Source organism: Spea bombifrons, chromosome 3, assembly GCF_027358695.1.
Source record: "Spea bombifrons isolate aSpeBom1 chromosome 3, aSpeBom1.2.pri, whole genome shotgun sequence".
Classification (NCBI taxonomy): domain Eukaryota; kingdom Metazoa; phylum Chordata; class Amphibia; order Anura; family Pelobatidae; genus Spea; species Spea bombifrons.
Window position 1 is genome coordinate 47,183,557 of NC_071089.1, and position 19,308 is coordinate 47,202,864.

The 19,308-nt window shown below is 37.3% G+C and overlaps 1 protein-coding gene across 7 annotated transcripts in view; it reads left to right on the plus strand.

The window, feature by feature from the left end:
• The window catches only part of EYA4 (EYA transcriptional coactivator and phosphatase 4), a 108,472-nt gene that overhangs the window by 64,764 nt on the left and 24,400 nt on the right, over positions 1-19,308 (plus strand). For 2 of the 7 annotated variants that reach the window (XM_053459301.1, XM_053459306.1), the window contains 7 exons: positions 250-318; positions 5,902-5,994; positions 8,648-8,714; positions 13,563-13,705; positions 13,800-13,943; positions 14,718-14,797; positions 15,904-16,066. In XM_053459301.1, the coding sequence (XP_053315276.1) occupies positions 250-318; positions 5,902-5,994; positions 8,648-8,714; positions 13,563-13,705; positions 13,800-13,943; positions 14,718-14,797; positions 15,904-16,066 (759 nt within the window). Of the gene's footprint in view, positions 1-249; positions 319-2,574; positions 2,636-5,901; positions 5,995-8,647; positions 8,715-13,562; positions 13,706-13,799; positions 13,944-14,717; positions 14,798-15,903; positions 16,067-19,308 lie in introns of those variants that run through there. The other 5 variants (XM_053459304.1, XM_053459307.1, XM_053459302.1 and 2 more) reach the window with 4 other exon arrangements.

Genomic DNA, 19,308 nt, shown 5'->3' on the forward strand with positions numbered 1-19,308 from the left:
TCTTTGTGTATTAATACATGTGGAATAGTATTATTGGTCGCATAAGCTCACAATGTACTAGTAAGGAATACCAAAATGGTTCAAGATATGTGAGGGTCAGCATGCCAGTGTCTCCAAAGCCTGTCTTGTTCTTGGTTTATCCTTTTTGTCCAATCATCCAACCTCAATCAAGATCACTTTCATTGAGAAATTCCCCTGTGCTAAAGCAAACCTTGAACCAATAAATTATTCTGAAATTCCAATTTCTAGGAGAGAACATGACTGTTCTAAATACTGCTGACTGGCTGCTAAGTTGCAGTGCCCCCTCATCTGCAACAAGTATGAATTCTCACACTTTAATGCATGTCTTCTGGTTATGGAGTTTCCTCCTGACTGCTTCTTTGTGTGTGGTTTGCTGTGTTTAATATTTATGCTACTGATTACCCTGAAATCACAAAAGTGTGCTACTTTATGAAATGTACCACTAGATGTGCCTTTTTTCTTGCCATATATAAAATAGTCCTTGTGTTTAGAGCAACCTCTATTTTCTGGGTTGTGGCAGGTAAGCAGCTAGCAATTCCTTTTTTACTTGTTGTAAATTGATTCATTACAGAAGGACATTACTTCAGACTTTCTGTTGCCAAGATTGGTAGTCAAAAACATTTAAAACAATCTGTGTTAAGAAAATGAGAATATCAGGACATTAATTTCCCACAAGCTTATTGTTGACTGCATTTTTTCTATGTTGGTCCAATCACCTTTGCCATCAGAAACAAAGCGAATCACTAGTGACTGTAGACAAGCCATAATACCAGGGATGTTGGGACTTTTGTGTCAACTCTACTAGCACCACTGGTTGTCAAACCATTGCAAATCATTAATGTAGGTGTCAATTTCAAGAACATACTACAACAAAATATGCAAAGTATTTCAAACTGTTTATCCCAGTGGAACATTTCACTTGATGATATGGATCATTGCAACTGTCTAGGTAGGGGTGTATTCTAGAGGCAAGTATTAATTTAGGAAATTAACATAACTTATTGCTGTTAGTAGTATTCAGCTATGCAGTTTTTAGTGAATGTTTCAAAACACTCTACTTTTCAAGGGGATTGTAACAGTTTTGTATTTGTAAATACTTTGTGCATCATATAAGCAACTGTTTCAAATTCCTTCATAGAGAAAATTAGCCATATGTAATAGGGCCTTCATATTTAACTTGGAGATACTTCTTCAAAAGTTGTAATTATGAATTAAGTCTATGACTAAAGTGTGAGTGCTTATGAGTTGTCAAGCAACAAACTTGCATGAGTTGGACAAAAGTCCAGTGTGCAAATTAACTAAACCCGAGTTGCATTAGCACTCTGACACCTTCCTTTCCACGGGAAGAAATGAAACAAGACCCCTTTTTAACCAAGGTGGGCAATGATTGGCTACCTCTTTGCCAATGGAGTGCTGCAAAGGCTGCAATCATTTTCCCCTTTTGTTTAATAGGGGTTCTGGGCACCCATTTAAAAATATATATATTTTAATGTAACAGGGGATCTTTAAAGACAAATATATTATGTAAAAAGATAAAGTGGGGTCCCCAGCACCACCATTTCACCACAGGCCCATGCTACAGTTATGTTACAAAAAAGAACGAGCATTAGTATTTCATTCTGCATAATTTAGCTTCCCCTTCTTTGCATGACAAATATAAAATCCTTAGCAGTTAGCCCAAATGGCATATTACTTTTAACTCCTATGTATATCACTTTCCATTATAAAGGGCCAACACCAGTAAGCGTTGCCTGTAGGAAGGGTCGAGTGCGTCCTTTATAATACACAGTAAGATTAGTTTTAAATGTATTCCTTCCAGATAGGGTGGGCACTCTATAGTAAGTACCAAAGTCAGTAAGCTGAAGTTTTTAACGCCTGGGTAAACTCAAGTAACACAAGAGTTCAGTGAATATATCCTTGAATGCTTTTGTGTTAGAATGCCATTTATTAAATGCTGGAAAAAAGCAAGAAACAAAACAAAGTGACCAAGGTCATTAGGGTCATGAGCTGAATCTATTGACTTTATGTATGTGTTGCTACGTTTTGATTAAATAAAGTAACACAGATGGAATATGTATCCATTATCCATTACCATGGAAGTTTGTCATGCATGTCTAAATACCTTTGCATGCAGAATGTATGCGCAATATGTGTTTTACTAGTTCTACTTTGAAATTCTCAGATGAGCCATTAACGAAACCTCCAAGGTGAAAATCCGTCAAAATGTTTTCCTGAAGTAAAAACATGTCCATTTGGAGGCTGCCTTTACAGGCAATGGAAAATTGCTATTGAAATATGCCAAGCAGCAAAACCTCTAAACACAAGTGTCCTAGTTTGGTCCTTTTTGATCTTGGGACCTATACAAGCCATTTGGGACCATTTGGGACCCTGTAAATGTCGGCACATAGTATTGATAACATCAGATTTATATGTATGATCAGATGCTAACTGGAACATCAGAAATGTTACATTTTGAGTGTATTAAATGCACATACAGTATAATTCGTGAATAAGAGCTATCATTTTTTGAGTTTATATCTCTGTTTTCATACTGGAGCTTTGTCTTAGGCAAAGGTATTTTAATCACCACAAAAAGAAAGGGCCCTTTAATAGCGTAAAGAACTTCTCCAAATTTCAAATGTTTTTAAATAATTGTTGTAGACTGTGGAGTACAGATTGGTGATTGTCTAGTGAATTTTAATCTGTATAGATCAAAGTGTTTATGCCATTCACATATTGTAATGTATTGTAATTTTATTTGTAATAGTAATAATAGTCGTCTTCTTTAAAGTGATATGACATCAAAATGCAAAGGTATACAACAGCTATACAGTCCATAGCATGAGCCAGACATTGATGGTCGTACGGCATAACTTGTATCACTATGTACAGAGCTAGGCCTTATTGTGGTTTATTATAACTCCCATCACTATATACTGAGCTAGACATTGACAGTCGTGCAGCATAACTTCCATGACTGTACTGCATTGTTTATGGTACAGCATAACTCTCATTGCTATATACTGAGCAAAACATTGACAGTGGTTCACTATAACACCCATCACTTAATACTGAGCAAGTCATTGTTGTTGGTACACCATAACTCCCATCACACTCTCACACACTTACTCATGCCTTCTTACAGTCTCACAATGTCCTCCTACCTGCCCTGCATACCTGTCTCCTTCCTGCAGCCCAACTTATTCTTCTTTTTCCTTTTCTTCATTTTTTCCTCCTGCTCTCCTCCTCTTCTTGTTCTGCCTTCCAGTCAGTGGGCACGGCTTCAGTGCTGAATGCCGGTATATGACATCACATTCCGTCGCTCAGCATCAGTCGCTGGTGCGCATTGCAAAGAGGCATGATACAGAAGTATGTAAGAACAGACCTCCCACTTCCTTTATTTTGGGCTGGTTAGAGGGAGATCCATGATCTCTCCAACCGGCCCTGCTCCAGCGGCGTGTAGTATATTCCGCCCATGCCTGAGTGCACGGTGGGTCAGCCTGCCCCTGGATGCTGTTAAAAACATCATTGTGAGAGAGTGCAACTCTAAACCTTTGGATATATGACCTTGAGAGACTGATACATCTTTGCTACTTTGTTAGTCTCTCAATATTCCTTGCTCAGCATTTTGTATGTGGAATTAGCTTTTTTTTCGCTTGGTTCTTATGGTGCCCTCACCAAAGTCATTTGTATGATTTGTCTCCTTGTGATCACTTGTATTATTAAATTCCTTCATATTCCTCTCAAGATTGAAAATGACACAACAATATGATAAACGTATAAAAAAGCTCCAAGTTTAAGGGAACACTATATTCTTAGTAAGGAAGAGGTTAGAAACTAATAGTAACAAAAGTGGCTTTCATTGGCACCATCTATCATTTACAATTTTACTTTTTTTGTCCTTAATTTATTGAAATTGTGCTTATTTAAGATTAGGGCTGCAACAACTAATCGATAAAATCGATAATAATCGATAATGAAATTCGTTGCCAACGAATTTCATTATCGATTAGGTGAATCGATTATTATCGATTATAAAATGAGGGTTTTTTCAGAGCAAACGCTCTGAAAAACACCCCTCATTATATAATAGTTTAGTCTGACTCACAGCAGCAGCTCCTACTTACCAGTCCCTCCCTGTAATCACTGTGACAACTGGCCCCGCCCCCTTCCTTCTCCCAGAAGGCCACAACCACATGACTGTGACACTCATCTAACTGTAAGTATAAAATTAATGTTTGGGCTACTGAAAGTCAGGGGAGGTGGGGGTTAATTTAGGGGCAGTTATGGTTAATGGGGTGTTTAGGGTTAATTTAGGGGCAGTTATGGTTAATGGGGTGTTTAGGGGCAGCTATGGTTAATGGGGTGTTTAGGGGCAGTTATGGTTAATAGGGTGTTTAGGGTTAATTTAGGGGCAGCTATGGTTAATGGGGTGTTTAGGGTTAATTTAGGAGCAGCTGTGGTTAATGGGGTGTTTGGGGTTAATTTGAGGCAGTTGTGTTTAGGGTTAATTTAGGGGCTGTTGTGGTTGACAGGGTCTTTAGGGTTAATATAGGGGATGCTGTGGTTAATGGGGTGTTTAGGGTTAATTTAATGATGAGGACTGAGGGTTAATTTAATAATTAATAATAATAATAATAATTAATAATAATTAAGGTGCAGTTAGAGATAAAGGGGGGCAGACTAAAGGGAATCTAAATCCTGGGGGCAGTGAAGATTAACCCAGTACTTATTTATAAAAGTATGGTGTCAGTGTCATGCGAACGGGTCTGTGACTCTATGAGGGGACTATGAGATATCTGGGGGGTATAAGGCATATCTGGGGAGGACGGAGTGACATATCTGGGGGTATAAGGCATATACAGTATATAAGGCATATGTGGGGAGGGCAGTGTGGCATGTCTGGGGAGGACGGAGTGGTGTATCAGGGTGTATAAGGCATATCTGGGGCCACAGTGGCATATCTTGGGGTAGAGTGGAGTGGCATATGTGGGGAGGGCAGCGTGGCATATCTGGGAGGCAGCGTGGCATGTCTGGGGAGGATGGAGTGGTGTATCAGGTGGTATAAGGCATATCAGGCACAGTGACATATGTGGGAGGCAGCGTGGCATATGTGGGAGGCAGCGTGGCATATGTGGGAGGCAGCGTGGAGTGGTATATGTGGGAGGCAGCGTGGAGTGGTATATGTGGGAGGCAGCGTGGAGTGGTATATGTGGGAGGCAGCGTGGAGTGGCATATGTGGGAGGCAGCGTGGAGTGGCATATGTGGGAGGCAGCGTGGAGTGGTATATGTGGGAGGCAGCGTGGAGTGGTATATGTGGGAGGCAGCGTGGAGTGGTATATGTGGGAGGCAGCATGGAGTGGCATATGTGGGAGGCAGCGTGGCATGTCTGGGCTCAAATGTGCATAAATTGGGGGGCTGGTTGGGAAATAAAGACAAGAAATGCATTTTATCAAAGTTTTTTTTTTATTCTGCTGTTTGTATTTAACATCATTTGTTTATTAAATTATTTTAAATAAATGAAAAATTTACATTCATTTTTTTTATCCGATTAATCGATTAATCGACAAAATAATCGGCCAACTAATCGATTATGAAAATAATCGTTAGTTGCAGCCCTATTTAAGATTATATATGCATGTCTAGTAGGACAGTTGATATAGCTGTCTGTGATGTCCCCAAGTCCATTAAATACATTATTATGATTAGTGTCTACATTACAGTATTTTCAGCATGTGTGATTGTGTACTATATGTTTGCTGCCCTTAAATTGTCTGTCCTCTGCATGTTTGTTAAGAATGGGCTTTATACGGTATATTGAAACATAGCTTGAGGTCTCCACTGTAATGCTTGTAAATATTTACTTATTATTCTATGTAGTGTCTCTTCTTGCAGTCAAAACAGAGCCCATGAACAGCAGTGAAACAACAACAACAACCGGGGATGGATCGCTTGACACCTTTACTGGGTCAGGTAAATCAGTCTGACTACACTTTATACTCTACGGAAGATTGCACAAAAATAACATTTATATCTGGCAAAAACCCTTTCTAAATTTAGTAGAGGTTCCTTAAGCCTTCAGCTTTACTTTTCCTTCACTATTGATGCATGGCAAGGGACCAATAATTTAGCTTTGTGTCTCAATATGTTATGATGAAAAAGCTATACAAATTAGCACTGTGTTTAGCATCATTGTCCTGCTGGGAAAAGAATCTCGTTCCACACAATTTGAAATCAGAAAGGATGGCATGCCTCTGCACAATAGATCTTTGATCAAAGTATAGTTAATCTAGTGCAAGTCACCAACTTCAGAATAAGCAGTCTACTCACATATTTAATTGTAGATATTACACATTGTGGTGCTAGCCTATCATGCAGCGTTCATTGCAAAAATATCACATTAGTCCAAGCTAGGGTCAGGAAACAGACAAGCGGGGTAGTCCAATAGGAAAGCCAAAGGTCAACTAACAGAGAATCCAATAGAGGGTCTGTAGCAAGGCGAGCAGAGAACCACTTAGTAAATTAATATCTTGGGCTTGTGTATTTGGATTCGTCCGAATTACACATTTTCCAAATTTTGGTAAATTTGGGCATTCATACGAAGCCCCGAAAACGAGGCCAGACCCCCCACAAATTAAACGAAAACGAAATGAAAAGCTCAGAATTTTCATCCCCATTCACTCACACTCTCTGAAACTCTTACTCACTCTCTTACTCTCCCGATTGGAGGATCATGGAGAGGGCATCACCCCAAGCGCTGCCATATTGCCCTCAGTTTGCCTGAGGGCAAAATGAAGGCTTTTGCAGTGATGTCTTCTCATTTGATTGGAGGTTTGGGAGAGGATGTCACCATTTGCCCTCAGGTGGCGCTTTTGGTGACATTCTCTTCCCTGATTGGAGGATCGGGGGAAGTCACTGCAATGTCGCCGTTTTGGCAGAAGTTGCCAGGTTATATCCGCGGAGATGTGGACGAAGAACGAAGATTCCAGATTAAGGATTCAATATTAAAGATAGAAGAGAGAAAACAAGGGAGAAGATGGAAGATGAAGAAGATACAGAAGAAGATACAGAAGTGGTCAGCAGAGAAAGTATGAAAACTTTTAGAGAGCATGAGAGAGAGAGCATGAAAAATGCCCCAAAATTTTCGGCCAAACCGAATGGGCAGGGAGCGAAGTTCAGTCAGAAACATTTTTCGCCCATTTGCACGTCTAATACCTATACCATTTTTACAAAGTGTTGACACTCGTGTTTTTGTCGACATTTAGATTTAACCACCAGAGCTTCAAGATACTCCGCTTATATACTGTATTTCAATAATACATCAAGGCCGTGTCCAAGACCCAGACCTAAAATATTTTTTTTCAGTGTACCCTATGTTTCCTGGCTTGTAAATCCTATATTAATTAATGACTCCTATCTAAATTAGTGTCCATTCTTCAGTGAGTTTTTCATGGGAGGTCAATTTTTTGCCATAAGAATTTACACTTTTTGTTATTTTTTATACATACATTGTATTGGCATATATTTTATATATATATATATATTTAAAATGTACTAGTTATTTCAAAAATAAAGTTCTATATATTTTGTACAGAGTAGCACCCCTTAAAAATGCATTCAAGTTCACAAAATGGAGGGTTTCCATTCCCTCTCTTCTCTCTTCATTATGAAGAGTCAACACTGGGAGATTTCTCCAGCTAGAAGGGCTGAGCTGGCCCTGCGTAATACATAGAACAATGATGAGGAAACTGAAGAAATCTCACTTATTCAACTATGCATTGTAGAGGGGCAACTAAGCTCCTCCTGCATCAGAAGCTCACTGGGGTTGGAGCTTCATACTTTATAAAGATGTAAAGTTGAAACTACTCTTTTGTCAGCTATCCCTTTAGTGAATATAACCCATGTGAGTCTTTTAGTTAATGGAGATGCAGTATTGCACTGACCATTTCTAATGTAGTTTATATAAAGGGATGGATTAATCATTATGCAAAATGTATATTTAGCTTGCATCTGTCTCGAAACAGATGGCTGAAGGAAAGAAAAACCTCTGCACTAACGTTTGAGTTAGACCACATAAGATTGAGACTTGGGATGGGCTGCCACAGAGCTGTCCAGCAAGTGGAGCCTGAGATGTTGAGATACAGGGACTATTTTGCGTGGTACAGAGTTTTTACAGGAAGGTTTCTGACCTGTGAGAGCACTCTGCTTTAGCTTTGTTGTAATATACTTTATGAGCTGAATAGGTTGGTTACTTATCTTACTGCATGTTTTAGGGGACTTATTTAAATTGCTTGTGAAATTACACCAGAAGATAAAAATGGGGCAAGGACGTGTTTTTAACTTAAAACAGCAGGGTGGTTTCAACAAATGCATGCGGTCGGACATTACCTATGTGTTTATTTTTAGTTTTTAGTTTAAGCGTTTGACTGCATTAAAGGCCTCAGAGTATTTGCTGTTGCCAAAATGTTGATATGGTTCTATACAAAATACTTCCACACTTTGTAGTCCTATTTTACACTAAAATAACTCATTTTGTCAGCATTTATGATCTATGGTAAAGCTGTTAGAGCGTAAATGCACATTATTTATGGTCCTAAAGTTTGTAAGCGTGTTTTATGTTTTCCAGTAATAACAAGCAGTGGCTACAGTCCAAGATCAGCACACCAGTACGCGTCTCAGCTATATCCCTCTAAGTAAGTGGCAAGTTATTTAACGTTTGAAAAGAAAAGTACATTTACCATATCTGAGCCAGATCAATCAGAGAAACTATTTATATTAGCATCGAGTCATACATAGGACACAAAATGTTAACGGAAATTAGTTATTCGCAAATAGTTATCTTTTATGCCCGATATTTTTTCTAATTATTTTGTTTGTGCACGTATTCAAAATAATGTTTTCTGTGATGGGACTAAATGAAAATGGAAAATGGATATAGTATTAAGTTAAAATATGATGGCGTCACAGTTAGTTTAACCAACAGCTGCAGTGAATTTCATGGTATACAACATAATCATTTCATCCTGTTACATGACTTTTAAAGTGAACTAATATATTTAACATTTAACTAAATAATAGTCTAGCACCGGTTTACTTAAAGATGTCTTTACAAAGTGTTGATGCGTACGTGGTTATTGCTATAGAAATAGTGTTGATAAGTTACCCAAATAATAAAAAAAAGCAAGTAACTGGCACTTAACCGAGATTTACAGCTGCTTAATGAGAAATGGTTTAATCTTTGAAATTTTAACTTAAATTTAGATTAAAGCCTACCATATTTTCATCATATTATCAACAAAATATGGTGAAATGTCGTAAAGTGTGGTAATCTTCCAATATTCTCTCATTTTTTTTATTCATGGAAAAAAGTCTACTTATACAATAGTGGCTTTATTACTGCATTTATTCATTTTTGTATTACAAATTTAATGAAGGCCTACTAGCTTCCGCCTTCACAATGATGCTAAAAACGTCATGTTACCACACATATGCAAGAGTCAAAACTTGTAAATGTAGCAAGTTTAAGATTATTAGTCAGGTAATGTATTGTGCCATGCAGTGTTTGTGATTATTATAATATATTATTATACAGTAATTTTCTGTTAAATAAGCTTCGCTTTGTGATGTCCACTCAAGTATATAATAGTCTTTTACAGATATAATATAACTAGCTTATGGTCTTTCTTTTTTCATTGAACAGATATTTTTTATAACCCTCTTTTTTTCTTTTTTTTCTTTCTTTTACGCATTTGTTCTATTCTACCTCGTATCTTTTGTCTCTCAACTTCCTCTTATCTTCTCTCTCATTTTCCTATTTCCCCGTATTTCTCCTCCTTTTCTCCCTTTTTGCTCTGCTTTGTCTTCTTCATTTTTTGCTTTTCTCTTTTCATCCTCTTGTCTCTCTCTCTCTCTGTCTTGACACAGACAGCCTATACACAAAACACTGTCTGCCAGCCCCTTGCCCTCTGCACACAATGCTATCCCGCAACCACTCATCATCCCCATCACGCAAAGCTCTACCTGTCTTAGCCTTGTCAGGATGCAAATCCTCAGTGATGTTGGGTGGTTCATACAGTGAAGGTCCACCCCACCAAGCATGATGTACAATTTCCATGCTGACATGACTTTTACACACACCGATCAGCCATAACATTATGACCGCTGACTGTGGACTGACTGAAGTGAATAACACTGATAATCTTGTTATTGTGGCACCTGTCAGTGGATGGGATATATTAGGGAGTAAGTGAACATTTGGCGCTCAAAGTTCATGTGTTAGAAGCAGGAAAAATGGGCAAGCATAGAAATCAAAGCGACTTTAACAAGGGCCAAATTGTGATGGCTAGACGACTGGGTCAGAACATCTTCAAAATCGCAGCTCTTGTGTGGGGTCAGTACCTATCAAGGAAGGAAAACCGGTGAACCAGCGAACAGGATCATGGACGACCAAGGCTCGTGGGGGGTGGCTGGCCCATGTGGTGAAATCCAACAGATAAGCTACTGTATTTCAAATTGCTGAAAAAAATTGATGCTAGTTCCGATAAAAAGGTGTCAGAACCTCAGAACACACAGTGCATTGCAGTTTGTTGTGTATGGGGCTGCGTATCTGCAGACGAGTCAGGATGCCCACGCTGACCCCAGTCCACTGCCGAAGGTGCCTATAATGGGCAGGTGAGCATAAGAACTGGATCATGGAGCAATAGAAGAAGATGGCTTGGTCTGATGAATCACATTTTCTTTTACATAACGTGGATGGTCGGGTGCATGCGCGTTGCTTACCTGGAGAACACATGGCACCAGGATGCATCCATGGAGGCCCCACCTTGCAACTTACAGGACTTAAAGGATCTGCTGCTAACGTGGATACCAGATACAGCACAGCTTCAGAGGTCTAGTGGAGTCCATGCATCCATGGGTCAAGGCTGTTTTGGCGGCAAAAGGATGGCCTATATTAGTCAGGTGGTCATAATGTTATGGCTGATCGGTGTATACATAGAGTGAAAACTTTTAGAAGAGAGTGGACATGATAGGTATGTTTAAGGATGAAGATCTACACAGGTCACAGATTTTTTGTACAAATCATTATTATCTTTACATGTAGCTATATTGCAGTTATCATATATCCTGCTGTAACACACATGTACTGGCATATTCATGTATGTAGAGTTAGATTTCTTTTACCGAAAACCTTCATTTGGAGCTCATGAATCATATCAGTAACATTACTGTGGAGCTCTTGTATGCCGACAGGCTTGCATACCATGCATCTGTGTTAGCAGTTGAGGTTAAGTTAAACAGGGTCATATGTACCTTAACACAAAAAGGGACAATTGTATTCCTAGAAAATAGACATGTACCAGCAATTTCTGAAAATAGAATCATGTTTATTCGTGTTGCTGCATCGAAATAGGTTCCATACTATATGTATAGTATGTATCATGTGATACAGGATAACATTTTTATGTATATTCTACTTATTCACACCTCACATTTTTTCTTGAAATATAAGAAACGTTGGCTAATCTTGTATGTCATGTTTAAGGTGCTTGGGAATGTGAATGCGTGACTTGCCCATATTATATTTTCCTAAGCTGTTGTATGTTGTCATAAAATGAATACAGGATATTTAAAACTTAGCCTCTAATCATCAGCTGTTGTGGTATTTATATGTTCAACCCTGTTATTTGTGTTAAAAGGGACAAGAAAAACAACTTCCACCGGTTTTATTTCTTTACCCAGTAAATAGATTTTGTAATCCTCTATTAGCTGTATTGCAATTAATAATTATTGGATTATAATAATACTGATTTGGTAATCTGGTCATTGGAATCGATTGTGTATTTATATAATATTCCCACAGGTGTGGTATGAATTTCTCATCAAACAGTGCCTTGAATATTAAATACACATTATTGATAATAAAAAAAACCCAGAAGAAACGGTCATACTAAAAATGTAAGACTGCTAATGTTTTTGTGACAAAGAGAGATGGGGTGAAAGATTTAAGGTGTGATAAGTGAGGTCCTGAGCAGAATGTCAACGGGAATTTTTAGAACATTCCACTGCTTTTCTTCCATTTGATTATCTCACTATTACCAAAATGTCCCCGGATGCGTAACTTCCAAAGTGTTTGTCTCATTTAGGGGTTTATTCACTTAAAGGTACATTCTAGCTAGTATATGCAATTTAATGCATATGGCAGCTATGGTAATGAAAATGTCTAATAATGTTCCTTTACAACAAAATTAATTTAGATATTATTACTTAGGACACCTATCTATTCTACTATTTTAATCACATTAGACCATTGAATATTGTACACCGAGACCTCTTTCCATGTTGAATGGATATTTAATTCTATTTTGTATTCTTTTATAGGTAAAAATCTTCAGGCATTCTTTAGTTATTATAGTGAGAAAATGAGACGGTTGTCTCATTTTACTCTTCACTGGCTGCTTCCACAGAAAGCAAGGCACAAACTCTATAATATTAAATAAATCTATAATATTAAATAAAACAATTGCTTTTCTTACTCCATAGATTGATGCAATTGCATTTCATTTACATTATATTTAACAAATCTAATATAAATAGCAGTTTAAGGTGACATTTTTTGCATGAAACCCATACCGTTCACATGTTGCTAAAATGAACTGGTATTGCCATACACTAAACCATTTCATAGCTATATATATATATATATATATATATATATATACTTGAGCGGATGTTCCATCCTCTACCTACTTTCAGGAACAAAGCATAAGTAGGTTAACTTGCCGCCCCTTAGCTATGCAATCCTCCCCACAATTCCCATGGTTGGTAACCTGGAGTTCTCTTTCTTTTTTTTTGGGTGGGGGGCTTAATGGGTGAGGCTACACTCTGAGACTCCTGGTCAAACTCAGGGAGTTCCGGGACACGGTTATGTGATATGCTGCATGGTTCAGTGGTATATTTGATACCGACAGTCTAGTTTGGGTCATTCGTTTATTCGGTCCATCCTGAAGACATCTGGCTCGCAGACATTTGCATGTGCTATACATTTTTCCATGATAAGTACCTTGGAGTTTAAGTGGGAGTTTTCTAGAGAGTTGAAAATTCAACTCTGACAGTATGGTGCATTATGAAGAGCTATCTTTAGTGACTGTCTCCTGCAAAAGTGCATGGCTAGACATTCCTACAAACTCTTCTGTGGTGAATACCCAACTCTGAGTTATTAACCTCACCCAGAAGACCTATTTTTTGTTTAATTGGTTACTATTTAGTTTAACGTCTGTTGGTTCAAATTTTGCTCCTATGTACAGAATTACATTTGGTTCTAAGAGTGCTACATAAGGAATAAATACAAATGGTAAAGGGGCTATTTCTAATATTTTAATATTTTTTACATTTTAATATTTCTAACATTTTAATATAATGTTCTTGAAGTTACATTTTTTATATTTTGGTATGTTATTGTCAACCCCAACAAACATTTTTTTTGCAAATTTAGCCCACATTATATAATTTTAGCACAAATGATATTTGTTCTTTATTTTTAGACCCTATCCACACATTCTGTCTACTCCGGCAGCTCAGACAATGTCAGCCTACGCTGGTCAGACTCAGTACTCTGGGATGCAGCAACCTACAGTTTACACAGCGTACTCGCAAACGGGCCAGCCTTACAGTTTACCAGCCTATGGTATGACGCTTTATCATTTCTGTACTTTATGTTTTATTAGTCCTGTTTGTAAACGAAATAGTAATTAGAGGTTGTATATTTCTGTATCCTGTAGATTTAGGTGTAATGTTGCCAGGAATCAAGACAGAAAGTGGACTTCCACAAACACAGTCACCACTGCAGAGCGGGTGCCTTAGCTACAGCCCAGGGTTTTCGACTCCACAGCCAGGCCAAACACCATACTCCTATCAAATGCCAGGTAAAGTATTATATGTAAAATGAATAAATACAAAGTAAAGAATGAACTGTAACTGCAATTGCCAGGGTGATGAATGGTCAGTGAGTGTTAAATAACTGCATAAGCATAAAGGTATTTTGTGTGGTTTTTTTTTGGTGACATTTAGTTAGTTATATGATGAGCAAGTATGTGAAAGACAGTGATGGGCTATGAGTATAGAAGATCAGGTCTGGAGCACTGTTGATTTGAGTTAGTTTCTTGAGCACTTTTTTGTTGTCTGTGGTGACTATTAAACATTTACTTAAAAAAAATATAAGATGTGATATCAGAAACGTGAACATTATTAATGGAAAATACAATAGTGTAAGAAATAATAATAGTCATATAGGACTATTAAAAAAGCGGAAGACGTAAAAAGTGCATCTAAAGTTCAAGCGAGGAGAGAGAGAAAAAACCTTCAGATGCACTTTTCACATGGCTTCCACTTTTTGAATAGCCCTATAGGACTATTATTATTATTATTATTTACACTATTGTAATTTCCATTAATCAGTCATTTTGTATATTTATATTACACATTGGCAGTCTCATGTTTCTGAGAGACATATTATCTCATATTTTTTGAGGTGTGTGTTTCCTTTCTTTATAACTTTTGGTAGATGGTGTTTGAATGGTTATTTCTCCAAACTATTCAAAGGCACCCTGATTTAAACAAATGTATATTGCCTTACTGATCAAAATCATCGTGTGTAAGTAACATTAACATATATTAAGTGTTATATATCTGCTCTACAGGTTCTAGTTTTACCCCATCATCTAGTATTTATGCAAATAACTCAGTCTCCAATTCAAGCAACTTTAGCACTCCTCAACAGGTAAGACAGATTGATGTTGTCTTGGGAGGGCAGCTGTTGTCGTATGTTACTGACACATGGTAGTTATTTAAAAAAAGAAACCTTTATTTTTTTAACATTTTTGAGAGGTTACAAAAGAGATACAAGCAATTTGATAATTGGCCAGACTCCTTAAAGATGTCACACCATACGAAGTGTACATTGGTCAGTATTATGGATAGCAATAATAACTTAGCATGTTTGAGAGGTCACCATCACTGTATTAGGTAATTGTACTTCCCAAAACTCTAACCAACACACATATACACCCTTAAGCCTGAACAAAATGGAGACCCTGCCTTATCATAACCAAAATGTAGACTATCCCTGATTAATTGATCTATCCATCCCTACTCCTAACCAACACCTCTAAGAATAACCAGGGTGGAAACCATCTCTTATCTCCTGATCAACAAGTAAACCCCTCCTTGCCATAAGCAGTAGTTATAAGTAAATTATGAGAAAATCATCTTGACCAACCTATATTACAATTCTCTGGATGAGAAATAGTTAAGAAATTATTATTTTATCAACACTGGTTATATGAATACAAAATATCTTTATAAAATGTTTTCAGAAATAGTTAAAAATAGATAGTTTATCCCTTCATTAATATACTCATTGCCTCTCCGGTAAAGTTCAAAATTAATTTGACATATACATACAGTATTATAACTATCCTTCAAAATGTTGAATATATCTTTGTAGTAATTATGGTAGTTTTGTAATACAAAGGAACATTAAAAAATGATTTGAAACACAATGTAGCAGTGGGGAAGTGTTCTTAAAATGTCCTTTTAAAAGAAGGGGCTAGAACTGTGGCCATGTTTATTTATTTCTGACACCTGGGAAATCGACTTTCAAGAAAGTTTCTAATGACTCAGCATTATCTTTAACATGATTAAAATTTTAAGTCCCTGTTTTTTGTAAATGATTTGATTTGGTTGAGTGTCAACTCAATATGAAATATACCTGAAGTAACAGGATATGTGCTTTACCTAGTGTTAAGTGGCAATTAATCCTCTCTCCTGACAGACTTAAGTAATCATTTTAGAACCTTGCTTAATAAATTGTTCGTACTGTTCCAGGATTATCCCTCTTACACAGCTTTCGGCCAAAACCAATATGCTCAGTATTATTCAGCATCAACATATGGACCCTATATGACCTCAAATAATGCTGTGGATGGCACCTCCTCATCATCAACATACCAATTACAGGATTCTCTTTCAGGCTTGACAAATCAATCAGGTATAAATGTATATTGAGTGAAAATGTATATGTAAAATATGTATATTCACTATTTTTTTTTATTCATTTTAAAATTACATAAACATTCAAAATATTTAACAATACAGACATGCATACAGACAATTGTAATATGACATATTCAGTAGCCATTTACAAACAAAAATAGCACGGGATGCGTTCAGAAATGGTTAGCGCTTATCATTTCTAAACCTCATTTTCCAATATGTATATACACGAATTAACAGTTTCTTTCCATGCCTCTACTAAAATATATATATATTTTGTGAATAGTTTCCTAACACTGTGGGAGATATTTCTAAGACACAATTCCGGTGCAAAATCCTTAAAGGTGGTGTTTTTAATAACAACTTATAGTGACAGCCCATTATTTGCCATGGCCATTCAGAACAAAAAAATGTGATTAATAAATGATAGTCATTAGAATGTGTTCAAATAGTTGGGCTCATATTAAATGATTTTTGCCTTCTCTTTACTATTTCTTTTTCGATACCACAAATATCCAAAGATATATCTATAAGCTTTATGCGAAGTTCATTTCGGCTAATGTGTGTTAAGCTATGAGTGCGTTGAACATGTAGGACTCTATATCTTTTTTCTGGGCTTGCCGTAAGACTTGAAATGTCCACATTTCCAAAATATCTAATGCTTGCTTCAGCAAAACCGAAATGTATTCTTAGTGATTATATGCATTTTAAAAAATTGATTCTACTGAGGAAATAGAAAGTTCAATTCTTTGCTGAAGTGAAAGTTCTTTGATACATACAGAACTGTTTCATTCACCATGTCTGGAATTATTGAATCATCACATATAATATTTGCATAGGCTAACCAGAATTATTATTGGATCCAATAATCAAAGATATATACATGATAAATACAATGATTGTTGTCTCTCTCTCTCTCTTAATTGTTAAAAACTTTTAAGTTATATTAGTCAGTTCTAGAGCCCGTGGTGCATTTCAAGAGTTGTTTGTCTCTTTCAAGAGAGGCAGTAAAGAAATAATAAGGAACAATATTGATTACAGATTACATGGTAGCTTTTTATTTAATACGGTAATACCATACTCTGTTTTTGTGCTAACGTATCAATTTTGTCATATATTAATTGCATTAAAGTAAATACATGAAACTACAAGTGAGGCCCCTTCTGTTCTGAAATGGTTAAAACAAACTATCACGAAGTAAGCCAAACAGTTGAAACTGCAGTTGTCCAAAAACCATGCAGTGCTGACTTGCAACTCCAAAATAGATGCATACTTTGAGTTCACTGGGACAGCTGCTCATTCTGAATTAGAGATTAGCTTAATGAAATAAACTTGGTTGCGAAGGAAGAAATTGTGAAGGGCAGAGCTATTAAGATTCCCTGACAAAGGAGATATGTAGAGTTTTCCATTTATAAGACTAATAGATTAATTGGGAACTACAGGGCAGTGTTGCGACACCTAACAGCATCTTTCCTGTTGAAGCTAATTACTTCACACATAAAATATTAAAGGGGTGCATTTGCTGAAAGGGTAATATGCAAGAAAAGAAAATATGATTACTAGGGCATAAGAAGAAAGGGGCCATCTGATCTAATTGATCTTGAAGTCTATAGCTTAATACAGTACTGTGCAAAAGTTTTAGGCATGTGTAAAAAACTACTATAAACTAAAAAATGCTTTTAAAATAGACAATTGCAAAGTGAGGAAAAATCAAAATCAAACCAATATTTGACGTGACCACCCTTTTCCTTCAAACCAGCCTCTCATTTTCTAAGTACATTTGCACAAGGTCAGGGATTTTGTAGGCATATACACTATATGGACAAAAGTATTGGGGCCCGACCCTTGTTTTTTATTGCCACAGGTGTATTAAATTAAGCACGTAGCCATGCAGTCTTCATGCACAAACATTCTGTAAAAAAAATAGGTCGTTCTGACGAGCTCAGTGAATTCAAGAGTAATGCTGTGGTAGGATGACACTTTTGCAATAAGTCGGTTCGTGAAATTTCATCCCTGCTAAATATTCCACTGTCAACTGTAAGTGGTATTATTGGAAAGTGGAAGTGTTTCAGAAACATCAGGAACACAGCCACAAAGCAGAAGACCATGTAAAGTCACAAAAGTCGCCGATATGCGCCGCTAATTCCATAGCCGAAGAGTTCCGAACGTCCACTGTACAAAACTGTGCGGCGGGAACTTCATGGAAAGGGTTTCCATTGCCAAGCAGCTGTTTGCAAGCCTCACATAACCAAATACAATGCCAAGTGTCGGATTGAGTGGTGTAAAGCACGCCGCCACTGGACTCTGGAGCGCTCTGGAGAGTGACGAATCACGCTTCTCTGTTTGGCAGTCTGATGGGCGAGTCTAAGTTTGTCGAATGAATGTTATCCTGTCTGACTGCATAGTGCCAACGGTAAAGTTTGGTGGAGGAGGGATAATGGCTTGGGGTTGTTTTTCAGTGTTTGTGCCAGGGCCCTTACTTCCAGTGAAGAGAAATCTTAATTACTCAGCATACCAAGATATTTTGGACAGTGCTATGCTTCCAACTTTGTGGGGACAGTTTGGGGAAGGCCCTTTTCTATTCCAACATGACTGTGCCCTAGTGCACAAAGCAAGGTCCATAAAGACATGGTTGGATCAGTTTGGTGTGCAAGAACTCGACTGGCCCACACAGAGTCCTGACTTCAACCCCATAAACACCTTTGGGGTGAACTGGAACAGAGAATGCAAGCCAGAACTTTTTGTCCAGCATCAGTGCCTGACCTCACAAATGCTCTACTGGATGAATGGGCTAAAATTCCCACAGAAACACACAAAAAATGTGGAAAGCCTTCCCAGAAGAGTGCAAGCTATTATAGCTGCAAAGGGGGGGGGACCAACTACACAATAATATCTATGTGTATTGAATGTAAGCTCGTTTGAGCAGGGCCCTCCACACCTGTTGTCTCTGTAAGTCAAATTGTTATGTTACATACTACTTGTTTTGTCCTGTCAACCCATTGTACAGCGCTATGGAATTTGATGGCGCTATATAAAACAGAAACAATAATAATAAAAGTCCCTGTTAGTGTAATGTTTATTTTTGTTCATATAGTGTAGTTAGGTGCATGATTAAACAATTATACTAAACAGCTAATAATTATCAATTTATCACAAGACTGAGCAAAGCAACAAGATAGGTCTCTCTTATGCATATATTTCTAGCCAGACAGGGGTTTCCAGATGTTCTATCCAAGC